Genomic DNA, 27,156 nt, shown 5'->3' with positions numbered 1-27,156 from the left:
ACTGAGGATATGACGTCGGTCATGCGCATTTGTACCCTGACGTCCTGATGTCAGTCAAATGCGCCTTGACCGACGTCAGCCTTATACTTTGATATTCGGGCCGACCGAGGACAGCGGACTACCCAAGTGTAAGGACTGCAGCAATGTGAGATGAAGAACATCTTTAAACTTAGACTTGAGGCCACAAGATTCAGATGCTGCAGACATGGATTATGCCTCAATACACGTATCTTGGATATGCAGTATGGAGCCTACCTGGAGCTAATATTAAAAAAAAAAAAAATAATAATAATAATTACTCAGAAAAATAAATAATTGATCAGTGGCCTCAGTTGGGGTGGGGTACGGGGACTCCAAGTGTGCTGTGGAAAATGGTAACAAAACCAATGCAAGGAGGAATGTTAGGTGACCCAGACTGGAGAGAAAACTTACACGCACGTCATCCCTCCAACATTACGATAACACACAACATGGGAAATTGGAAAGAAATACTCTTTGATCAGAGAAGAAAAGCTAAGAGAAGGGAAAGACTTGGAAGATGTTCTATTAGGAGCCCCACACAAAAAGGTGAGTATGCAATGGATACATGAGACTCAAAGAACTTTTCAAAAGCTTTAGAAAGGTAAGGAGAAGGGAGAATGGATGCAGAGGATAGTTAAGACATGAGAACCAGAAGAAAAAAAAGAAAAATGTTGCCTAGAGATGGAGTAGAAAAGTTAAAAACACTGGACACAGGTACTAATAGGGACTAATTTTAAATCATGGGATGAACTACAAGACTGGTTTCATCTAAGGATGGCGCAGTGGTGCAGCGGTAGTGTTGTCACCTCACAGCAAGAGGTTCTCCGATTCTATTCTCAGCTGGGGTGCCTTCTGTGCGGAGTCTGCATGCCCTCCCTGTGTTCGTGTGGGTTTCCTCCAGGTGCTCCAGTTTCCTGCCATGTTACAAAGACATGCATCTGCAGCATTTCTCCCCGGGCCTCCGCTGAAAATTGGCTTTGTTCCAAGTCGGACTTTCCCATTTAACAAATGTTAAAATAAATAAATCTAGGAGACAACTTAAAATGAGACTATAAAGGGATTACACATAGGTGGAATAAGATTGATCGAGAGGCAGAGACAGAAATTCTAGAGTTTGTGAAAGAAACAGAAAACAGAAAGACAAAAGGGAGAGGGATGAAAGGACTACTGAAAAAAAGGAAAATAAGGTTAAGAATAGGGAAGAGGAGGGTCACACAAAAACTTAGAATAGGGAGGAGTTAGGAGATAACATATCAATTTGAATGAGAGAACATTATTTGACTACCACACTACAGCTCTAAATCTAGAAAGTTCAAAATTTTTGCTTGAAAACACTTGTACAAATAATTTTATAACCCAAACAGATTAGCCAAGAGGTTTCCAGATTAGGAGGGGTTTTTGTTGGGAGGAGCAAGGAGGAAGAGGTGACCTGGTCACACATTTTTCGCGAGTGCAGTATACTTGAAAACTGCTAAGGCAGAGTTCTTGGAAATAATCAAAAAAAGGTATCACAGATATGTAATATTAGTAGGAAATCATTCATGTTTGGATATAAGGCGGCAGTGGTAGAGAATGTAAAGGAGTTTGTTGGTTTAGCAATGACAGTGAAGAAAAATTAATTCTTAAGATGGAAGATGCAAACAGCACCTACAGGAAAGGAACCTGAACAAATGAGAAGTAGACTAATGGAACAGGAGAAAGGAGAGGGGACAGAGAAAGTTCACCAGCAGGAATGAGAAAGATGGACAAACACCAGTGGAAGTTAGGAAGGGAAGGTAAAGGAACCTGGAATGGACACTAGGAATGGATAGGTGTCAGAAGAGAAACAAAGATAAGGTACAGATGTTGTTAAAGAGGGTAATTTACAAGGGGATTTATAAATCGTTATTAGATTGTTTATGGAAGTTAAATTTAAATCTGGAAGAGAGTTTAAGAGAAACATTAGGTAGTAAAACAGACCACGAGTGAATATGGACTAGGAGTTAATCATAATGCTGTGTAGTAAAGATGTTAACCCAGAGATTGAGCAGTTATCCTGATAAGGAGACTCTGTAAATAATTGAAGATTATTTATATGTAAGCACATATGAATGTTTACATTCTTTTGTATTTTACTTTTTAATACTACTATTGCACTCAATTTTATGTGCGCAATATACTAAGTGCAATAACTTAGTCTGTTCTACTGTATTGTACTGTACTGCACTGTACTGTACCTCCCTTAAAAAAGTTTGTATTTAGCTGGGTCCAGAAAGTAGAAATGTGGGATCGGTATGCTGTTCCACGGTTCTGCCAGAAAAGGAATCTGATTCCGGTTGGTACATCTAGTGACAGTCAGTTAGAGGTAAGTTGTCAAAAGTAGTGTTCACAAGCAAAACATGCAGTGACACTTCCAAAACACTCTTGCCCCTAATAAAACACAGGAAGTCCCATAAAATAAACGATGTTCCTCAAAAAATGTTTAAAATAAACACAAACAATAAAAGTTAAAAACAGGAGGTAAACAGTCTAACTAGCTAGTGTTGAGGCAGTCCCATAAAACACACATTTCCCATCAAAACAGAACTCAGTACACCATTTTCACAGAAAAAAACATACTGTGAAAGGTCTTCCCCAAAGGCAATTCATCTACCCAGCAATGGAAGACCATAAGCCAACCGTTGATCCTCTGAAGCCCCCAAGAGGTGTACTCTAAGGCAGTATGAAAGAAATGAAGATTCTGGCACCCAGGCTGCTGGTTTTCTCCATTTGGAGCTAATGCATTCAGCTGCCAGGGCACAGACAGCCCAAGGCTTTGCAAGATTGGCCGTCTTGTTATATCCTAGATAGTATACAACCCATATGGCTCAGGCTACATCAGCAATGATTTATGAAAGAATATATATCCTTAATCTCCACATTATTTCTATTGCGTTATATACATACATATATATATATATACATATATATTATACAGCCTAATATTTCATAGCTTCATAGGTGTATACTAGGTTAACCACCACTAGGGCCTTTATAAGCCTAGCTGCGTAACCCAAATGTGTCCCCACAAGTTATATGTTTTACACATTTACATAAGGGGTGACTGTTGGTTATGATATGATTTACTGACCGATTTTCCTCTTATTTCTATGCTCTCTGTTCCCTCTCTCCATTTATGATGCGTGCAATTGCTGAAGGAAGAAAACTTGTCAAATTATTTGCTAAATACTGTAAAACTTTATAGTATTACATGATGTCTGTTCACATCTCTTTGTAATGTCTGCCTTCACTGTAACTGTGAAGCTCTATATTTACTGACTATAGCAATTAGTTCAGAACTACAAGTTTGGATTTTTGGCTCTCCATGGGTTATATGGAAAGCCCATGCTGATCAGCAAAAAGTAAAGAAAAAAAGCTTTTTGTTCAATTCTGCTTAAATATTTTAGGTTGTACAGTAAACTCTGAGTTATCTGGAACTCAAGTAACCAGCTCTCTCTCAAGCAATCAGCAAAAAAATATCAAAGAAATACAGTACAGTATTCATGTGTTGCACTTTGTTTCCCCCACAGAAACATACCTTACATTTTTAGAGTTTTAGAATTTTATAAAGGAAGATAGGAATACATTTCCTCTCTCCCCAACCTGAGAACAAGTCATACCAAACAAATAGTATAGGATACAGTATTAGTCAGGCCTGTTTTTAATAACTCTCAAGCAACCAGAAAAGTACAGTTGTGTAAACGTAACATAAATTTAGATGTTCGAGTGTATTCACTGTTGCAGTCCTAACCAAAAGGTTATCTGACTCCCGGTAGCACTCGGTCAGCATACCAAAGGTAAGTAAATATGACATCGGCAGTCGTCTGTTGTAAAGGACGTCCTATACAAAAGGAGGCAGCTGACATCACTTCCTCAATCTTTCTTGCCATAGCAGTCAGGAGTCCCCAGAAAACAAAGCTTAAGCCAAAAGAAACTTTGGCAAATAAAACCAGATTCAGCCAGTACTTTAGAAAAGGAGAAAGTACCGTTGTGTACACTTACCATAAATGTAGATGTTTGAGTGTATTCACTGTTGCAGTCATTACATTTGGGTAATCTGCTGGCAGGTTGCCCTCAGTCTGCCTGAAAAACAAAGTCTTGGGTCCTTTGTCGGTTGCTGTCTCCTCTTCCATGACGTCAGGGGTATAAAACATGCAGCCGACGCCATTTTAATCAGTTTTTCTTGCCCAGATGTCAGGTGCCCCCCCAAATGGGGAGCAAAAAATTATATAGATATACATATATGCATGTAATTTAGAACAAAAAAATTTCCTCCAACTAAAAGCAAATACACCAAAAAGGCTTTTGAGCATAGTGAAGGAAAGACGAGGTATAATAAGAGGAAAAAGGGGGCTGGCAGGTGGGTAACCCAGACTGCAACAGTGAATACACTCAAACATCTACATTTATGGTAAGTGTACACAACTGTGCTATGTTCTTCGTATTTCACTGTTGCAGTCATTACATTTGGGGTAGATTCCCAAACCTATGGAGGGGTGGATGGAATTATACAGCATTAGGAGCAGTTATAAGGCCATGCAGTACAGCAGGGGCAAAGCCTGCCCTGGATTTAGGAGAGAGAGGTAAATGGTAATGTTTGGTGAACGTATGAACTGAGCTCCAAGTAGCAGCTTCTAGAATGTCTCTGGTAGGAACCCCTATGAGAAAAGCTGCATAAGTAGATACAGCCCTGGTGGAATGAGATCTGATCCCCTTGGGGACAGGTTTACCATGTTGCATGTAGCAGAAACTAATGCAATGGCTTATCCATTTTGAAACAGTCTGCGTTGAAATAGCCTTCCCCTCTGCCCCTGCTGCAAATGCCACCAGTAGTTGCTCAGACTTTCTTACAGATTTTGTCCTGTTTAAGTAGAATCTTAGTTGTCTGTGTACATCCAATGAATGCAGAATCTGCTCCCCCTTGCTCTGCGGATTTGGGAAAAAAGTTGGCAGATGAATGGTTTGGTTAAGAGCCACACTGGATACTACCTTAGGCATAAAGGATGGATTGGTCCTGAGAGACACCCTGTCCGGATAAAAGATAATGAAAGGCTCCACTGCCATGAGAGCCTGTAGTTCTGAAATCCTTCTAGCTGAAGTGACTGCTAAAAGAAAGGCTGTCTTCCAAGAAAGAAATTTCATGTCTGCAGTAGCAACTGGTTCAAAAGGAGGTAGTGTGAGTTTTTCCAGCACAAAATTGAGGTCCCATGCAGGAGTTGGTGCTCTCCTGGGAGGTCTCAAATTTTTGGCCCCTCTGAAGTACTGCTTTAGCAGGGGATGAGAAAAGAGAGGAGGCTCTTTGTTGTAATGAGCAGAGATGGCAGAGGCATGGATTTTTACAGAAGAAAACTATGGGCCCTAGTGAAGCATCTCAGTTAAATATTGCAGAATCTGAGGAATATTGGGCATTGCTGTGTTTTATTCCTTGTGCTTGGTTCCAGGCACATAATCTTTTCCATTTAACAGCATAAGATTTTCTAGTACTAGGCCTTCGAGCCTCCAAAATGACATCCATCACAGGTTTACTGAGACATGTGACTGGTGAAATTAGTTGATTAGCCATGCTTCAAGATTCAGAGTTTGGAGCTGAGTGTGCAGAGTTTGATAGTTCTGCTGAGGAAATAGATGAGGTGTCTATGGCAGGTACCATGGAGGAAGGTGTGACATATTCCGTAGAAGCGGGTACCAGTGTTGGTGAGGCCAGTCTGGAGCAATCAGAATCATTTTTGTTTTTTCCTGTTTGACTTTTAGCAGAACCTTGGAGATCAGAGGCAAAGGGGGAAAGGCAGACTGATAGAGCATCCACTTTCCAAGCTTTTTTGTGATGAATTCTTGTTCAAAATGTGTCTGATAGTTTTGGGGAAAGGCAAAAAGATCTATGTCTGGGCTCCCCCATTTTCGTGTCAACATGCTGATGATTTGTGGATCCAGTTTCCATTCGTGTGGGTCCATAAAATGTCTGCTTAGTTCTTCTGCCAGAGTATTTTGCTTTCCTGGCAAGAATTGAGCTTGTAGATTTATTTGGTAAGTCAAGGCTGTGTTCCGCAAGGCCAAGGCTAGTCTGCAAAGAGGGTAGGAGTGGGTATCCCCCCTGCTTGTTTATGTACCACATAACTGTGGTGCTGTCCGTCTTTATCAGTAGTTGTCCTGGATGAAGAAGTCCATAAAGGCTTCTGTACAGCTACCATTTCTTTCTGGTTGATATGTAGGTGCATTTGGTTTGGGCTCCATTCACCCTGAACGCATCTCCCTGCCAGATGGGCCCCCCAAGCGCAGTCTGATGCATCTGTAGTCAGGGTTTGGGTGGCAGGGGGTAGAATGAATGCCAGTCCTTTGTTTTGGTGACAGGCCTCTGCCCACCATAGGAACTTAATGAGAGGAATTGTTTCCAGGCTGACAATGTTGACTCCATAAGCTTTTTAGGTACCACTGAAGTTTCCTCATATGCAGTCTTGCATATGGAATTAGTAGAATGCAGGAAGCCATGAACCCCAAAGCCTGTAGAATTTGTCTTGCAAATAGCTGGGATTTTGTGGCCACTTGTTTGAAGCATGCTATCAATTGAATTTGTTTGTCTGGCGTGAAGTAAGCCTCTGGGCAGTTGTATTCAAGCTTGCACCCAGGAATGTAATTATTTGAGAGGGCACCAGTTGTGATTTCTTTCCGTTTATGGTGTACCCTAAGCATGTTAGAAGCCTTTTTAGTGTGTCCTTGTTTTCTGCCTGAATTAGACAATAGTCCAGATAAGGATAAATTTGAATGTTTCTTTGTCTGCAAAACACAATCACTGGTGCCAGGCACTTTGTGAAGACGCAGGGCGCAGTAGATAAGCCAAAGGGCAGTGCAGAGACCTGGTAATGCAAATAGCCTGCTTTGAAGCGGAGGTATCTTCTGCAAGGTTCCCCAATTGGGATATGCAGGTAAGCCTCTAAGTCTAGAGTTACCAAACAGGCATCCTTGCCTAGCATAGGCAGTAACTGTTGTAGAGTCAGCATCTTGAATTTTGGAACATCCAGGAAGGTGTTTAGAATGGATAAGTCCAGAATGGGACACTATGATTTGTCTTTTCTGGGTACCAGGAAAAGCCTTGAATAAAAACCTTGTCCTTTTTCCTTTTCTGGTACTGGTTGAATAGCCCCCATATCCATGAGGGACATGACTTGTTTCTGGGCCTCTGCCCACTGATTTGGAAGCAGATCTGGCCATCCGTTTGGAATTGGCAACGTATGGAAATGAAATATGTATCCCTGGGATACTATATTCAAGACCCAACTTGTCCTGGGTAATTAGATGCCGATTTTGAGCATGAAGTGCTAGTTTTCCTCCCAAAGGGACTGCCAAAAGAGAAGTGCTTGGAAATGGCAGAGGAAAGTCATTGAGACTGTTTACCGTAGAGGGGTGCTTTGCTACTTCCAGATTTGGAGGTGGAGGCACCCCATTGTTTTGTTCTGCAAGTTCCTTGTGACTGACACCTAGAGCCTTTGGAGTGTCTGGGTTTGACCTGAGCGGCTCTGTTGGGTACTGGAAAGGGCCAATTCTTAGTAGGCCAGTGCCTACTAAACCTGGGTGGCTGCACTTGCAAGAAATCGTTTACAGTTTGCATAGATTTAGCTTTGTCCTACCATCTTTTTCAAAACTTCTTCTGCCTTACTACCAGACAGACTGTCCTGTTGTAAATGAGCATCTAACAATATAGCTCCTTGAGCCAAGCATGCCTTCTTATCACATATCCAGTTATGGCAGCCCTGCAAGAGGCCTCCAAGGAATCAAAACCACATTGCAAAGTATGCTTTCCAACTTGTTCAGCTGAATGCAATAAATGCTGTAACTCTATTTTCCACACAATCAGAAATCAACATAATTTTCTGTTTAAGTAAGCCCATGACATGCTGTTGATATTTAAGTATATGAAATTGACAGTTTAAAGCCCTGATTGCCAGGGTTGCAGACGTATAAACCTTCTTACCCCATCTATCTGGCACCCTTGAGTCAATATCAAAAGGGGTAGGATTTTTAGCAGTCGAAGCCTTAACACCCTTGGGACCCTGTGAAATTGTTTCAGGGTCAACAGTAGAATTTTTGAAAAGAAACTTGTGGGAGTCAGGAACCCTGTAATATCTGTCGAGCGTACTAGGAGCCGGAGGCAGGGAATCAGGAGCCATGCTGGATTCTGAGAAAACATCATCAACAATGTCTAAAACAGGAGGAATAGCCAAAGGCCTATGCTGAGACAGAAGAAAATCCCTAAGCCTCTTTTTAGATTCTGAAAAATCCTGACTCTCCCAATGAAAATGCTCCCTTAAAGGCATGCAAATTTTCTCCAAAAGAAAAATCCTCAGGAGGAGAAGCAGAAGGGATGGATTCTTCTGCATCAGAGTCCTCATAAGGGGGAATAGAAAATTCCTGATCAGAAGAGGAATCAGAAGAAATGGAAACCTGATCTGAGGCCTCTTAGCAGGGGCGGGGGGGGTTGGGAACCCCTGATCAAGGTAATTAAATCCTCAGCCATTTTGATAATTTGTTTTTTAAGCATAGGGGCCTGAACACGAGGCTCATGCATCGGTTTTTTTAGACACATAAGTTGGTTTTGGTCTGTTTTTTCATGATGGCGTCGGTTTAATACACAAATCTTTACGCCTGAAAACACCCTCAGAAGCTGGTGCCTGCTCAGCAGCTCCGGGCCCATCCAAGGGAGAGACATCCACGGGTTCAATACTTGAAGAATCTCACGGCATACCGGACTCCGAATGGGTCTCAGTAGGGGCCTGCAAATCAAAAGTAGTGGGCATCAGGGGCTGCGAAAGCGCCTCACTGAGTACCAGCGAACTGGCGACTGGCTTAGGAGAAGCTTTGTCATCGGTTTTGCACCTCGGCGGTCTGTCTCTGTCTTTTTCTTTGCGTTTTTTGTGAATTCCGGTAGTCGGATTACTAACCAATGACATTTCAGGATAGTTAAAATCTTGAGCCAAAGTATTTAGAAGCAAAAATATAACAACTCTTAATAGTGCGTTGGTTAAATTTAGCACAAAACCGACAGCAAGGCACGTTGTGGTCAGGGCCTAGGCAAGGAATACAGTACAAATGAAAATCCTTAGGAGGTATTTGCTTTCCTCAAGTAATACAATTATTAACTTTTACTGACATCGTTAAGGAGGAAGAAAAAGTTTCCCCAACGAGGTACTTAGCTTTAGTTTGAAGACTTCGGTTCTGTAACTCGAAAACAAAAATTTCAGGAGTCGGCCGACCAGCACTTGCAAACTTCTTCTGCTTCAGGCACCGTGCGGCAAGAAAGACTGATTAAAATGCTGTCAGCTGCATGTTTTATACCCCTGACATCATGGACCCATGCAGGACCCAAGACTTTGTTATTCAGGCCGACTGAGGGCAACCTGCCAGCAGATTATCCAAATGTAATGACTGCAACAGTGAAACACGAAGAACATCAGGAAATGACCAAAAAAGGTGGAAGGAGGGAGGGAAACCAGAATTGCAACAGTGAACACTCGAACATCTACATTTATGGTAAGTGTACACAACTGTACTATGTTCATCATGTTTCACTGTTGCAGTCCTAACCAATAGGTTGATTACCAACGCCCAGAGAAAAGGGAGGAGGCACCAACAGAATCAAGGATTGGAGAGAATACCCTGCAGAACAGCAGTGGCAAACCCTGCCCTGGCTCTAAAAAAACAAAGGCAAATTATAATGCTTTGTGAAAGTGTGAACAGAAGATCATGTGGCAGCCTCTAAAATGTCTTTAGTAGGGACACCCCTTAAAAAGGCTGCAGAAGTGGAAGCTGCTCTTGTGGAGTGGGTCCTAACCCCTTGAGGAGGAACCCTGCCATGAAAGGAATAACAGAAAGTAATACAATGTGCAATCCACTTAGAAATGGTTTGCTTAGAGATAGCTTTGCCATGAGCTCCAGGGGCAAAACTGACCAATAACTGTGCTGATTTCCAAAGGTCTTTAGTCCTGTCCAGGTAAAACTTGAGCTGTCTGTGCACATCAAGAGAATGCAGGATCCTTTCACCTCTATTTCAAGGATTAGGGAAGAAAGTAGGAAGGTGTATGGACTGATTAAGAGTCGGGCTAGAAACCACCTTAGGCATAAAAGAGGGGCTGGTTCTCAGAGAGACATAATCTGCATAGAAAATAAGAAAAGGCTCCACAGCCATCAAAGCTTGCAGCTCCGAAACCCTCCTTGCTGAAGTTACAGCCAAAAGGAAGGCAGTCTTCCAAGACAGAAACTTTAAATCTGCAGTGGCAGCTGGCTCAAAAGGAGGAAGAGCGAGTTTCTCTAGAACAAAATTAAGATCCCAGGCTGGAGTAGGCACCCTTCTGGGAGGTTTTAAGTTGGAAGCACCTCTGAGAAACATTTTCATCAGGGGATGAGAGGAAAAATGGGTTGCTCAAAAGAACAATGACCAGAAATGGCTGAAGCATGGATCTTGATAGAGGAAAATGAAAGACCACCCTGAAGCAAATCAGTCAAGTACTCCAGGATCAGAGGAAGAGTAGCTGAGAAGATTCCCCTTTAGTCTGCATCCAATGAGAGAATCTTTCCCACTTGCCAGCGTAGGACTTCCTAGTGCTAGGCCTCCTGACCTCCTGAAGTACATTAACCACCTGCTGGGAAAGGGAAGAAGAAATGGATTGATTCATACAATGAGCCATGCTGCCAAATGGAGAGACTGAAGATGAGGATGTAGAATGTTTCCCCCTTCCTGAACCAAAAGATCTGGTTTCAGAGGAAGACGCCAAGGAGGAAATTGGGAGAGACTGCGAAGCAGTGGATACCAATGCTGTCTGGGCCAGTCTGGAGCTATGAGAATAGTCCTTGGTCTTTCGTTCCTTATCTTCAATACTACTCCGGGAAGAAGAGGAAGAGGAGGGAAGGTATAAACTGACAGAAGCGTCTAAGGGAATGACAGAGTATCCACTCTACAGGCCCTGCTGTGATGTTGTCTGGTGCAAAAAAGTGGTAGAAGGTGGTTGTCGGGGGAAGAGAAAAGATCCACCTGAGGAGTGCCCCAACGTTGAATGATGCTGTAAAAGACTGCTCTGTTCAATTGCCATTCGTGAGGATCCAGGGTCTGTCTGCTCAACTGGTCTGCCAAAACACTGAGTCTCCCTGGAAGAAACTGAGCTAGGGGATGCAGGCTTAAGGATGCTGCTATGGACCAGAGAATCATGCTCTGTCTGCACAAGGGGTAAGAATGAGTCTCTCCCTGTTTGTTGATGTACCACATGACTGTGGTGTTTTCTGTCCTGACAAGCAGAGTTCCTGGAGAAAGAAGATGCTTGAAAGCTGGTAAGGCCTGCTGAACTGCCAACAACTCCTTTAGGTTTATGTGCAGGTGCATTTGCTGGGCATTCCAACGTCCCTGTATGCATCTGCCATCCAGGTGAGCTCCCCCAGGCGTAGTCAGATGCATCCGTGGTAAGAACTTGAATGGCAGGAGGTGGGCAAAAAGGTATGCCCTTGTTTTGTAGACAGGCTGTCACCCACCACAGAAACTCTGTCTGCAGACATGGAAGCAGAAGAATTATCAAATCCAGGTCGTGTGTGTGTTGACACCAAAGGTTCTTGAGGTACCACTGCAATTTCCTCATATGCAGTCTTGCATACGGAATCATGAGAATGCAAGAGGCCATGTACCCCAGAGCTTGCATGTATTTCCTTGCAGAGAGCTGGGACAGGCTTGCCAAATCCTTGAAGTAAACTGAAAGAGTTGCCTGCTTCTCCTGGGTGAACTATATCATCTGGGCGGCTGTGTTTAGACTCGCTCCCAGGAATGCTATCTCCTTGGATGGCACCATTTTTGATTTTTCCACGTTGAGAGTGTAACCCAGAGAAGAGTCTTTACAAATTCCAGATCCTTTAACAGCTGTTCTTGAGAATTTGGTTGAATTAGACAGTCGTCCAAGTATGGATAAATCTGAATTTTCTTCTGCCTGCAAAAAGCAATGACTGGAACTAGGCACTTCGTGAAAACTCTGGGAGCAGTAGATAAGCCAAAGGGCAGCACAGAGAATTAATAATGTTGCTTGCCCACACAAACAAAGGTATTGCCTGCAACTTTCCCTGATAAGGATGTGCAGATAAGCTTCTTTGAGATCCAAAGTTACTAGCCAGAAGTCCTTGTCTAACATTGGTAGCAACTGATGCAGAGTGAGCATTTTGAACTTTGGAATTACCAAGAAAGAGTTCGGAATGGGTAGATCTAGGATAGGACGACGGGTGCCTTCATTTTTTGGAACTATGAAAAGTCTGGAAGAGAAGCCCTGGCCTACCTGCTGAGCAGGATCTGTTTTCTACTGCCCCAAGATGTAACAGAGACAAAATCTGCTTTTCTACTTCTGCCCTTTGGTCTGGAGGAGTGGCCGGGAATCCTTTGGGTACTGGAAAGATATGGAAAGAAAACCTGTGACCTAGGGATACAATTCTGACTACCCATTTGTCGTCTGTGATGGTGACCCAGACATTTGCAAAAAAAGGCCAGCCTTCCCCTAAAGGATTCTCCAGGCAAGCAGGAACAGGCAGAAGTTGGACAGAGTCATTGAGAATGTTTGGACTGAGATGTAGGCTTACAACTGCCCGTCATGGAAGTGGAAGTATGCCAACACTTAGACCTTTGAGGGATAGCCACCTGCCCCCTAGAAAATTTGTAACCTCTAGTCCTAGAGAAGTTCTGTCTGCTGGTATCAAGAAACATTCAACTCTTAGAAGGGTAATTCCTGCTGAAACGAGGAGGTTGAACTTGCAGAAAGTCTTTAACTGTTTGCATAGACTTGGCCTTTTACTCCATCTTTTTGAGCACTTCCTGTGCTTTGCTGCCAAAAAGACTGTCCTTATGTAAAAGTACATCTAAAAGCTTAGACTTGACAGGCTCTTGAAGGGGCTGCTCCCTGAGCCAAGCATGCCTTCTGAGAACAGATCCAGTAGCAGTAGCCCTGCAGGAGCCTTCTAGAATGTCAAAATCACAATGTAAAGAATGTTTACTGACAAGACTGGCAGAATTCAGCAAATCCTGCATATCCTTACTCTCTGCCAAAAGAGGCACACTTGCAATCTTTGACTTAATAGCCTCCAAGGTGTCCTGCTGATACTTAAGCATATGAAAAAGGCAATTAGTAGACTTAATAGCAAGAGTGGCAGAGGTATAAACTTTTTTACCCCACCTCGCTAGGTTCCTAGATTCCCTGTCGGAAGGAACAGGATTCTTGGTAACAGTGGCTTTAACTCCTTTAGGCCCTTGAGAAATAACCTCTGGGTCAGCTAGCGGATTCCTAAAACAAAACAAATAGAATCAGGGACTCTAAAGTACCTGTCAGGTTTCCTGGGAGCAGGAGGAACTGAACTTGGAGTCAAGGAATTTTCCAGAAAAACATCAACCACTCCCAACAATGGAGGAATAGCCAGAGGCTTATGCCGAGGCAAATCCAAAAACTCCCTGATCCTTTTCTTAGATTGGGGATAATCCTGACTTTCCCATTTAAAATGCTCCCTGAGAGTATTCAAAGTATCACCAAGAGAGAAATCCTCTGGAGGAGAAGCAGAAGGAATGGATTCCTCTGCATCTGAATCTTCAAAAGGAGATAAAGACCTGAGAAACTTCCTCTTCATCAGCAGAAATGCTAGAAGTATCAGAACAGAAGTAAGACAAAGCCTCAGGAGAAACATCCCTACCACTTTTTGAAGGGGGAGGCTGTGAACGCCTAATAAAAGTCAAAAGGTCATCAGCCATTTAACCATTTGAGAATGAGGGGAACAAAAGGAAACTGGAGCCTCTTTCTTCACAGGATTACAACTGGAAGATTTACCTGCAAGTCTGAAGGACTCGGTAGGCCTGGCAACCACCGTAGTTGCAGAGGTTGTTGGTATGAGCTTGCTGTCCGAATGAACAGAGGCCTCGGCCACTGGAGCCAGCTTAGCTGCTCCGGATCCAGCTGAAGAGGCAACAGGCAGAAGGTCAGAAGACAAATTGGAAGCTGGAGGGACTCTGAAATGGTATCACCCGAGGCCTGCGGTTGAAAATCCACAGACTGCAGGGGCTGCAAAGGCACCTCACTGTTTACCGCAGGACTGACGACCAACTTATCATCTGAAGACTTGACCTACTGAAGTCTGTCGCGGTCCTTGTCCTTAAACTTCTTAGGGATATCTGAAGCCTGAAGACCAGTGGACGCCATACTGACAAACTTAGGCCACACTCCAAAATGCTTAGCTAAAAGCTTAGCCAGACGACGAACTACGCGGATTAAAGGAAGCACAGAGTCCACAATTAGGAATGTCGTGGTCAAGGCCTAAACAAATACAATAGGAAATCTCTATGGGGAATCTGCTTTCCACAGGTAAGACAATTATTGACTTTTTCTGACATTCGTTAAGGCAAGAAAAGAGGATCCCCAATGGGGTACTTAGTAGTAGTTGACTTCAACTTTGTAGTTGGAAACCAAAAAGGTAAACTGCCGACTGGCACCCGTGCAAAAATGCTTCTGCTTTGGGCTCCGCGGCAAGGAAGTCTGGGGAAGTGACATTGGCTGCCTCCTTTTGTATTAGACGTCCTGATGTCCTTTACAACAGACGACAGCCGATGTCATATTTACTTACCTTTTTATTCTGGCCGATCGAGGGCTACCGGGAGCCGGATAACCCATTCGTTAGGACTGCAACAGTGAAACACTATTAACATCTACAGTTATCCGGCATCTCCCAATTCCCATGGGTGCTGGTTAACTGACAGTTTACTGTACTTATAGTTACCTGTATGGTGGTACTTTTTTGTAGTCTTCTGCCTTTTTTTCATGTTTCAACCAAAAAAAGTTATTGGCTTACATTTTTCTAGTTTGTTCTGGGACCTTAGTTTTGTAGCTTCATTTGCAATTATGGGAAGAAAATGAATAACTGTTAGATCTTAGCAATGATTATACATTATAATGACTGCAATTTATCTCCAAAAGTAGAATTAATTGAACAAGATAGCACTTGCATCTTGAACCCTGTTTGGGCTTTAGTCTTGTAGTTTCATTATAAGTTGTAGCAGAACTGTGACCTACTACCAGATTTGAGCCTCACTGTTATTTATTCCTGCATTTTTTCAATAAACAGTGATGGTGGTAAATTTGCATATAGTCTGGTGCCTTAGACTGTGGTAGAACTGCAGCAGTGGGAGCACTGTAAATTCTGCTCCAGGACTGCTGCTTCAGTGCTTTTACGGGTGCTTATACTCCAGTTTTGCAGCTAGACTCTTACATTCTGCTTATCATTTACCTGCTTAAAGTTGAATTCCGCGCTATACTGTACCCTTGTTGTGAGAATCTGCTCCAGCTCCTATTGAAACATTAAGCTAAAGGTTCTGAAATTCTAACCTACCTGGGGTCACTGACCTGCAGATCAGTCATTGGACTAGACCGCCAAATTGATTTTATCTGATTGGATCCCACTCTAACTATCCTGCTTCTTACAGCTGTCCCTCTCTGACTTCCAAAGTCTCTCCTTTCCCTCTTTCATTGCTATTGCCTATTGTGTAAGCTATTTAAGTACTTTTCCTATCCACTGTTTTCCACAGCTCCATAATAATGAGTGCCCACACAGCAAACCAGTATTGCTCTTGAGTAAACCTCCTTTACTACAAATTGTCTTCTGTTCATTTTTCAAGAGCTCCCATTTGTTTGGAGCCCTCACCATACTCAGTGGGTCCTGAATTAATCATGCTCCACCCTTGGCAGATAAGAGATTTATTTTATTTTGCACTTTAACTGTTTTAGAGTGTGACTGCTTTATTTGTTGATTTTGAACTTTAAATAATTTTAAAGGTCCCTAATACTTGAAATGACCTTGTCTAGGTAGCTTGTTTAATTTGTTTTGTTGCATTACACTCTTAAGCCATCTTTTTTGTGTTTTTACATTAAGTGGACTAGGTCATCTTATGCCAGTAGATGGTGGTGGCCTGGCTTCACATGAAAACGCACAAAAAACTAAGTGTAGTCATTTTTGTTTGCCAGAGGGCTTAGAAATCAGTTTCATGTGTTTTAAGTGCCTATATAAAATTTGGCTTATTTACGTCCCACTGTCCATCGTGTAGAGGTGATTAGTAGTGCCCTGCATTCCTGTATAGATGCAGACACCTAAAAACAAAATTTTCCATACAAAACCTCCAAAAATGTACCTGTAAATCTGACTTCCAAAGTAAAAATGGTAACCTGACTTCCACAGTCCCTTCCCTCCCTTCTTTCACTGCTATTGTCTACTGCGTAAGCTATTAAAGTACTTTTTAAGTATTTACTTTAAGTGTAGAGCAACTATCTTGCGTGTCAAGTAGCACAGAGCAGTTAGTTTTGACTGTTGAGGAGCACTGCCCCTTAACTTTAGTATTACATAGCATAGTCTAATCTCTAGCCCCAAAAGCACACAATCAGCCTACTATTAACCCCTCTTGCACCACACCCTTGAAGCTCATTCAGTAAAAGGACCTGACATCATGGATATGCACTTCCCCAGTTTCTCTGCAGCCATTTTGGTGGATATGGGTATATTGAGATAATGTAACAACTAATGTTCACAGACAAATATTTAAACCTCAAAGAAACAAATAAAGTATGCAAGAAATGTATATACACAATGTCTCTGGAGGCAAAACTCCCACATAAAAACACTCATAACAATCTGGTTGTCAGAAACACACATTACACCTACCACTCATAGTATGCCTCACATATAGACCTACTTGTGTTGAGGCACTTAAATGCAAACTTCCCGAAACCCAAAGACATCCCAGACGTTTCACCTGTAAAAGTTATTCTTAGGAAACCAGAAAGCACACAAAAGAAACAACTACCACTATATGTAAGGCCAAACTGACTAGAGCCTCAACTACCAAGGTCATAAGGCAAACCAATAACTACCCAAGACTCTAGTTAGAGGGGACTCCCATGTATGACATACTGATGTCACAGTCACTGGGTTAAACAAGGAGAAAATAACTGTTATTTGTGTATTAGGGGCCAGGATCCATCAAGTTATGCATGCACTCAAGTAACTGCTCCTTGACTACTAGTATGATTCAGTCACAAGTCCATGTAGGTGTAAATAACCTGAGACATGAAGGAAGACACGGAGCTCTGAAACTGTGTATCACAGACTAGTATGTGCCTAGCACTGTGCAGCATTCCACCTTTACCAAGGATAATGCCTGGTACTCAAGAGATATACGGGAGAATGCTACCCCCCCCCCCCAACTGTCATGCTTTCTCTATTAAGGTCAGACCACAAAGCAGTTTCCCTAAAAATAAGGATCAGTTCTGTAATCCCAACAAACCATGGGAACAGTTAGAAACTACTCAAAGGCAAACTATCTTTTAAGTGATAACATGTCAAAAATTTCAAACTCCTCGAAACCCAGATAACAGTCTATGCGGAATTATTCACAAAAGCTCTGTACAATCATGTTAATGACTGCATAGTCTCTGTTGTACCTACAAGAAATAAGCCCAAAACTAACTCAAAAACAAACTACCCTGGTATAATCAAGATGACACAGGTTGTAGAACAAAAGAAAAAAAATCATAGCTAAAATTAGGAAGTGTAATACCAAAAAAGATAAAAATTGTCGATTCAGTTTGAAGAGAAGGTTAAGAGGCCTAATTAAGCCCAACAGAACAAATTTTGAGGTAAACATAGCATCTGAGGCCAAGGACAACCATAAGGCTTTTTTTTAGCTATGTCCAAAATCTCAAAGGCAGCACACAACAGTTTGCTGATCTGCTGGTAAATGGAGCCAGGTTCACAGACTGTAGAGATGTAGAAAATCTTCTGGCTGACAAATTCAGCTCCAAATTTACTCCTCCACCCCCACCCAAGAAATACAATCTAACATAACTCCTCCAAATATCAGTAGGGAGCAGGTATTAGATGCACTCTGCAATGCCAATAAGACATCTTCATTGGACTCTGATAATATCCCAGAATGCCTCCTAAACAGCTTGAAATTTGCACTATCAGGGTTACTGGTGTCATTCTACCACAGCCTCTGCACAGGCTTCGTGCCATGTGAATGGAAGACTACAGTAACAGGGAACTAAACACCTATCAATCTGACTAGTCTCATATGTAAACCCAAGGAAAGAATTATCATGGAAATGATTAACAATGACTTTCAGACACTGGACTCAACCCAGTTTGCTTTTGCCAAAGGCAGTTCATGCCTCCTAAGGGCAAAATCGTGCATACTGCCTGCCTTGACCTAGCTTCGGCATTTGATACACTACTTCATTCTGGCGAACTCATGAAATTAGGCATAAACCCTTATTTAACTCATTGGAGAGCCAGCTAGCTCACAGACAGGACCAAGGAAGTTAGGACTGGAGTCCCCACCTCCACAAAAACAGGATGGTCACTAGTGGAGTCCCGAGGGCTCTGTGTTAGATCAGTTCTTCTTTGGCAGCTATACTATGGAAGTCCAGGCTAAAGTCAAGGGCCTCTGGCTTAAAAGTTTGCAGATGATTGCAAGCTAGAATGAATCCTACAAAAAAAAAAATGCTAACTTCTTACAGGAATGTCTAACAGACAAATGACTGGCGCCAAAGCCATGGCTTAAAACTCAGTGCCAATAACTGCTTAATTGTACCTTTTGGGAAGTTGGCCACCCAGGGAAGATACCTCGGTGATAAAACTGCCCTAAAAGTAGACACACAAGCCAGACATCTGGAGACTTATGTTGATAGTAAACAGGCTTTCAACCAACATGTGTCCAAGGTAGTAAGAAAATCATTCTATGTCACTCAACTTATGGCATCTATGTCCAGGGAAGTCATCGTGCCACTGTATTCAGCCTTCATCCGACCCATCATAGACTACAATTCCCCCCTTCGGTATTTACGAGACAAGGCACATGTAACAAATGGAATGTCCATAAAGGTTCTTCACAAAAAGAATACAGAGTGTAAAAAAACAATGTCCTCCACAGATTGCCTCAAAGCCCCATCTCTAAACTCTGTTTCGTACAGACTGCTGAGAATCTATTTAAGCCAGGCATACAAGATATCCTTGGATCCCACTCTAAATGACCTTTTGCATATCCGGAAAATAATCACCATCAGAACTACTTAATTTAAGGATTTAAACTTTGCTTGTGACTTAAACAGGGCTTGTCCGAGGGACAGGTATGTTTCAGAGAACCCCCATTCTCTGGAAAAGTATTCTCATCCATGTGAGGCACAGCTCTTCCCTAATGCTTTTCAAGTGCAACCTGGGCCACTTGATGGGAAATCAGAAATTCACACTTGGTCTGACACTTATGTCTCTGATGGACAGAGGCAGCCATTAAAGCATACACTCCTTAAAATAACCTCCAAGGCACAACAGCTCGTTGGATACACCTGGGTTGCATGGCTAAGCTTATAAAGGCCCCAGTAGTCATTAGCCATTCACTCAGTCAACAAATGTAGCATAAAATACATAACAGAATAAATTATGCACCATTTTCTTGTACTAGTGAACCTGTACATGTTTTCCCTTGATGCTACATAATACAGGATGCATCACTAGGTCCTTTAGACTGTGGCTATGTAGCCAGTATTGGTTTATTTTGACTGTGCATTCCAGACAAGGCAAGCAAAAAACAGGGGCTTTGAAACATTAACTGGCTTCTTCCTGAGTTAAGTACAGCTACTACAGATTACTAATCTCAAAAATAAGTGAAACATATATATGCAACGTCTCTTTTCTGGCTAACTACAAGACGTTATTTATAATGCATCATTTCCCTTAAAACAGACCAAGTATGAAGTTCTTCATGAATATCTACAAGTTTCCATGGAAATTCATGTTATGGAGTATGTGTAGCTATTTTACTTCACAATTACTATAATGCATAGCCATTTTTCCGAACAAAATAACCTGTATGTCATGTCTTACTGCCAACATTACGTAAATAAAAAAAATAAATAAATTTACCTTTTGAAGACTAGTAGGGTTCAATTGTGTTTTATCTATTATTTTCACTGCCACCTAAAAAAAAAATATTTAACTGTTACTAAAAAACTAGTGTTGCATTTATAGCAAATTTGTACCACACTTGCTGTAGTTATTGCACAGAAGTCTTTCACATACTACATGCATTCAATATAGTCATTTTAAAATAGTATTTAACAATCTTCCGCATAACCTGTAAATTTAATACATGATAAATATGCTAGAATCTTTTACTAGAAACAAAAAACTCTTTAAAACAGAAAGTTCATCAAAACAGCAGACATTTTTAAAATTCATATAACCAAGTTGGACCAGGTCAGGCCACCAAGAATAAGGATTTGACAGAGTATTTACAAAGTATGAGCTTCAATTAGTATCCCTTTCTAAAATAGTAATTAAACAGTTAAGTGATTCATACATATTTACAGATATCCTCTAAACACCAAAAATATTTACTGAAACAGCATCCTCCAAGAGGACTGCAGATGGCACAAGATCACTAAATAAATTGTACAAAGTAAAGAAAAAATATTAACTGATGACAGAGCAAGACTGAATCAAGTACTGCATTAGTCTATCAAAAAACTGGCAAATAGGAAGGAATTCCTGCATAAGGGGTAGTTGTGGAATCTTGTACAAAAACAGATAAATGACTTGCACAGCATTTTAAAGAAGAATACAAAAGAGAATAAGGATTACCTCATGGTATGGTCGGAAAAGAAAACAATCTAACCTGGGAGTCTAAATACTAATCTCTAAATTGATATTTAAAAAAAAATCTTAAAGGAAACATGAAATAAGTAGCATGTTATACTACTCAAACCTATGCTGACAAAGAGTAAAGAACGAAGGACTACTGTAATATGAAACATTTGGATCAACCATTCACAATGCCACAATTCAAATTACATGGACTTCAAAAAATCAGTCAAGATTACTTTAGGTTGCATGGAAGAGAAACCTGTCCTTTACCAACAGATGTTTCAAAGGGGTCTGGTCTTGGGCCACCTTGTATCCTTACTTTTTATTAACAACTTCATTCATTTATGGAAATGGTTAATCCATAACAAATTGTCAGTTAATATCTATAAAACAAATTTGTTTGGTACTCATGACACACATCAAAATATCGCAAACTAGGTTACTGACCATTCTTTGGCTATACATTACCTATGACCACTTCACAAAAGCCCTTACTTATGTATTTGCTAACGAGGGTAAAACACTGATCCATGTGGACCATTTTTAGACTGGCCAGGGTTCACAAAACAAAAATGTTCAGAAGAAAGTGGTAATAATACGAAAATAAATTACAAACTTAACATTTAATTACAGTGTTTTGAGCATGAAGGGAATACAGAGGTATCCTAACAGTAAACAGCTTCAGAATTTTTATGGGGAAAATTACAGTTAAGAGGTTGAGTAAAACAATTACTCTGAGGAGGCAGGAATATAGAGACGTAAAGATGTACGATGAGTAATGGTAGGAGACAAATAGGTGGAGTAAGCTAAAGAGGGGAAAGAAATATTAGCAGTAAGTCCACTGAGTGAATAATGTGCTTGTTCGAACTGTACTCTAAATGTGCCACATAAGTATCCTCTGATTATGCAATTGTTCTAGTCTGGAAGCATTTACCATGTACCTGTTTGAAAATATACTCTTCAGTCAATTCGGAATTTTTTGAAACAAACTATTAGCTTTGACGTGGGATGGGGTCCCATACTCTGGAGGTCAGGAAAGAAAAAAAAAAGTGTTTGGTGCACTTCATATTAGTTTGTGGGTTGTGTACGTTAGGACTAGATCTTGAAACACCTTAAGCTGTAAGGTGGTAGAATGCTTTCTATGATTCTATTTGAAAAGTAGGGAAAGGATTCCACATTAATAATCTTAAGACATCACAGAACCAAGCAGGATGGGAGTTATTCGGGGGGGGGGGGGGTTCTTGCCTTAAAGAGATAGCAAAGAACCTGAAAATATTGTTTGAAGTCAAGGGAGATTCTTTTTGAAGTCAGAGGCAACCAAGAAGAAGCAATATTTTAATTGTGGTAGTAGGACTCACTTCCCTATTGCTGATTAGCCTGTGAGGAAGAAAAGTGAGAGGTGTTTCTAGACCAGATGGGCATCTTGCTTACTTCTGACTTGGTAAGTTGAATGCGACATTGAAAATAGAACATAGGATCTAGCCAGATTCCCAGACATCTTAGGTTTTGAAGTCAGATTCCAAAATATCTGTAGTTTTAAACTGCAGACCCCCAATATTTAGGAATAATATTGAATTCCCAGCCCTTCCTTTACTATACTTAAAAAAACTAGCAGCCAATAAAATTTCACATCAGCTCAGCATAGTTCTCAATATATTTATAAATTTAAAGATACTTAATAGGCTACTGACCTGTAAGGCTCTTTAGAAGCCTAGTCTTACATTCCCATGGCAGTTTTTAGCCCTTAAGTTTTGCATACAAAACTTAGAGATGGGCCAAATACTAATATGTTGCAATATTTACATGCTTTCCCTATTCATTAATGACAGGGGTGCCAACCATCCATTCATCTGAATTACCTTTCAACATCTTTATGTGGAGCGGTAGACGGTTCCACAGAAGTGATAGTCTCTGTGATAACCTTATCCTTACTTTGCAAAAAGAGACCGAGATCCCTTGAGTGGGTGTTCAATGATATCACTGGATTAGCAAATGTTTAACAGGTTTGACAGTATAGGGTCTGTTGAAACTCTAGACACAAGGCAGAGGTCCTCTGTCAGTAGCTTGTATTATCCTGAGAGGAGGAACAAGGTTTTGGGATAGTCTGTAAAGATTTTAAGACTTAGGCCCTGCTGTGGTCACTCCAGTTGTGACAAGGATTTGGACATGTAGATACTTAAAGGGCCATTACTCAATCAGCCTAACTAGTGCAGAGTACAGTGAAACAATTACATTCCTGGATCCGGACACAAGATCTTTAGATATATGCTGTGCAATAAAACAAGGACTTCCTTACAACAATGGATATATGGTGATCAAAAGGACAGTTCACTGACAACATAGGCTCATGGATCCCTAATTAATGGATCAATTTCCAGGGGTGTGTTGTCAATGAGATACTTACAAGGGGAACCATGCTGGTCAAAAGGTACAATTATATACTTCTTAGCATTTAGTTTTAATCCATGGTTTTCTCACCAGCTATTTTGATTAGACAGGGCCTCAAATAATATTAGGGTCTTCAGGGGAATTTATAATGGCACCAAGTTATGCAAACTTGGTCAGCCACAGATCTTTAACATTAGCTTCGACCTCCAAGGCAAATGTCAAAGAGGAGTGGCCCAAGGTCTGAACCCTGGGGCACATAGCTAATGACAAGTCTTTTTGGAGATCTTTGTTCAGGAATAAAGAACAAAGCCAAATATAACTGGGGAACAAAGGCCCAAATAAGGGCTATTTTAAATATTACTTTAATTCACTTTAAAAGTTAATAGAACAACTGATTTTACATAAACATGTATTTTCTGGGCAATGAAAAGTTTAAAACTCTAATGTCTGGTATTATTGACCGACTAATCCTAGTGATTTCCCAGACAAATCAAAAAATAAATGAAAATGCATTCAAAAATATGAGGCAAAAATCAGGAATATAGAGCTCAGAGCTGCTGAAAGACTATCTAATCATCTTAGCCTTGAAGACAGACATGGCATTTGTTCTTAATGTTTTATTCCCACAGTTTGAATATAGTGCTCCTATCATCTCCTCTTCACTCTACTCAATACCAATTTGCTCCATACTGTAGAATATAAATTTATTAATCTGAACAAATGTTTACAGAAAGATCACTATCCCCTTGTTAAAACTAGGCTTTCTCAAAGAGAACAGTTTGATTCACTAAGACAAGTTACCCTATTTTCACTGCCTAACTACAGATGAAGTACTCTCAACGGGCTGCACCCACCCCCCGGAATGCTATGCCTGGTTATTAAAAAATACTAATGGCTTAACTAGCTTAACTATGCAAGAAAAAAATCAAGTCACAACTTGAAAATGAATGCATAAGCAACTCTTTTAGGGATGCTGGATAATCCAGCTGCTTAACTACATAAGAGTTGGTCCTAGACAATTTGCACTTCACAAAACCTCTTTAATCCCACATGGAAGGAAACAAGATTAAGCGTAACTTGACCACTTCCCAAGGAGGTTGTTTGTTGACCAAAACTCTTATGCCAAAAGTATCAAGCTAATACAAAGAACAGAGAAACAAACGAAAGGAAAAAAAATTCCAAAATGCCTTCTGTCTTCAAGGCATGACTGCCTATCTGAAAAAAAAAAACTGTCAGCAGGACAAAAGCTCTCTCTTGCAGAAGAAAGGCATGATGTGGGGGTTTCAGAATGAATGAATAATGAAAGTGGGAGTCAATTAAAATATACTGTCCAGAACACAGAAAAATAAAATGCTCAGGAAAGCATCAATTTAGAAAGGAAAGAAAGCCAAAAATCTGTATAAATAAGCATGTGAAGAAAAGTTCCAGGAGTAAGACAAGCATAAAACTCAATAGCTTCTGATGTCCAATAGCAAACAAAAAAGGCATCAAGCAACAAATGAAGTACAAGAGTATAAAACATTGCTACTGACCAGCCAAAAACAGAAAAGAACTTAACAGCTCTGACTTTTGGTATGGTAAACTAGCTTGCAACTAAGAAGAGAGCTCTCCCAAAAAAATGGGCATACTAAAAACTAAAGATCCAGTATCTCAAATTGCTGACTGAAAAACTGCCTTAAGACAATACAGTACAATTCCTAACAAGAATTATACTGGGGGGGGACGGGACAAAATGACAAATAGAGTAGAATGCACTCCCACTGGAAACCAAAACCACATGGCAGAAAACCCCAAACCCTCAGATTAGACTCAAGTCATCTGTGGAGATGAGAAGCATTACCTTAAACAGCACAAATGCACAAACTACACTTAAAATCAGCAGCATGTTGGACTACATTATAAATATAAATGTTGTTGTGTCTTTCGGCTTTTCCCGGTTAGGGGTCGCCACAGCAGAACTCCGGTCCGCTAATGATTGGCAGTTGATTTTTACGTACCGGCTTGCCAGGCCTGACGCACAACCTTCAATGAAGGTACGCCCATTCACGCATGTCTCCACGCAGAAGATGCTCTAGCTGAGAATCGAACCGGATAGCGTCTTACTGTGAGGCGACAACGCTACCGCAGTACCACCACCGCAGGTTACATATAAATGTAAATAAGTAGGGAAAAAAATAGCAGCAGCACTAACGTAGCATTGAGGGTGGATAAAAAGGCACAAGAAAGGATAAGAAATGGCTGAAGACAGTTGAATGTGAAGCCAGAGAGATTAGATTCAAATTAACAGAACTGCAGAATCACACCAGAAGACAAAATCTAAGATTTACAATTACAGAGAAGGCAGAAGGATCTAACCAAGACATTTATGGTGGAGTGTACTAGTACATAGACTGGAATATCTCATTCAGAGATGCAGACAGGAGGGTACGAGAATATATGCTTCATTCAGAACCATTAGAAATTTGCCAAGACCAGCCCTGGTTAAAATGCAGACATTCAGACAAAAGAAAGTGCTCTAAAAAATCACTGGTAGAAAGGGATTGTGTAAAAGCTGGGAGATCCATAAATCTATGTGGCTGACAATTACTCATTACAAACAAGAGACTGGATAAGTAGATTCATTCCTGTACTAAGGAAATGTAATCAACTTGGCTTGACATTTAAGCTGCTGTATCTAGCAGTACTAGAGGCATTTAATTGTACAGAGATTAACACCTACATGGATGCAGATCAGGCTACTGAGGAGTTTAATATAATGCTGAAGGAGTAATCCCATCGACTGAGTAGTGAGGAGGACTGCAATAAACAACTTGATTTTTTCCCAAGAGAGTAAACAGACAAGCAATCCTCACAAAATTTTTCAGGGAACAATGCTTGACACAGAGAAATCTCAAGAGAGTAAAAAATTCAGCCTGACACAGCAGATCTCCCCACAGTCTGACAAAATACTGTTGGAGATAACAGAGATGTTGCACAGATATAAAAAGGAATAAATCAGACTGCTGTCTAGTTTCTTTACACATGCACACACATACATGTATGCATATATGGGTTTAATTAAAATGATCTAAAGACACTAATATCTAAACACTTAAAATCGACAAAAAAAATCTAAACTCAAAATATCAATACTGAAGTTACACAAAGGAAGAATTTATACCCTTTCTCCACTGTTGTGCAACCTCAGAATTGGCATACAGTGGACATAAAAAGTGTACATACCCCTGTTAAAATGCCAGGTTTTTGTGCTATACAAAAATGAGATCACAGTAAATCATTTCAAAACTTTTCCCACCTTTAATGTGACCTATAACCTGTACAATTCAATTAAAAAACAAATCTGTTAGGGGAAAAAATATGTTGTTGTGTCTTTCGGCTTTTCCCAGTTAGGGGTCGCCACAGTGGAACTCCAGTCCGCTAATGATTGGCAGTAGATTTTTACGTGCTGGCTTGCTGGGCCTAACGCACAACCTTCAACGAAGGAACACCCATTCACGCATGTCGCCACACAGAAGACGCTTTAACTGAGAATCGAACGGGCAACGTCTAACTGTGAGGCGACAATGCTACCGCAGCACCATCACCGCAGTCTTGTTACGGGACAAAATATAAAAAAATAAAAAACGTACAATAAGCTGGTTGCATGAGTGTGCACACCCTTAAACTAATACTTTGTTGACGCACCTTTTGATTTAATTACAGCATTCAGTCTTCTTGGGTAGGAGTCTATCAGCATGGCACATCTTGACTTGGCAATATTTGCCTAACTCTTCCTTGCAAAAGCACTCCAAATCTGTCAGAATGCAAGAGCATCTCTTGCGCACAGCCCTCTTCAGGTCACCCCACAGATTTTCTATTGGATTTAGGTTTAGGCTCTGGCTGGGCGATTTCAAAACTTTAATCTTCTTCTGGTGAAGCCATTCTTTTGTTGATTTGGATGTATGCTTGGGGTCACTGTCGAGTTGAAAGGTGAAACTCTTCATCTTCAGCTTTCTAGCAGACGCCTGAAGGTTTTAGGCCAAAAGTCAATGGTATTTGGAGCTGTTCATA

The 27,156-nt window shown here is 41.0% G+C and overlaps 1 protein-coding gene across 1 annotated transcript in view; it reads right to left on the bottom strand.

Moving 5' to 3' along the window:
* MARK1 (microtubule affinity regulating kinase 1) overlaps nt 1-27,156 on the bottom strand; it is a 2,314,196-nt gene that overhangs the window by 1,588,010 nt on the left and 699,030 nt on the right. Inside the window, exon 3 of the mRNA XM_044061667.1 lies at nt 19,999-20,052. Coding sequence (XP_043917602.1) covers nt 19,999-20,052 — 54 coding nt within the window. The remainder of the gene's footprint in view (nt 1-19,998; nt 20,053-27,156) is intronic.

This window comes from Protopterus annectens, chromosome 1.part0 (genome assembly GCF_019279795.1).
Source record: "Protopterus annectens isolate FY-2018-M chromosome 1.part0, PAN1.0, whole genome shotgun sequence".
NCBI classification, from domain to species: Eukaryota; Metazoa; Chordata; order Ceratodontiformes; family Protopteridae; genus Protopterus; species Protopterus annectens.
The sequence above is the reverse complement of the archived record's forward strand: the minus strand, read 5'-3'. Positions and strand labels throughout refer to the sequence as shown.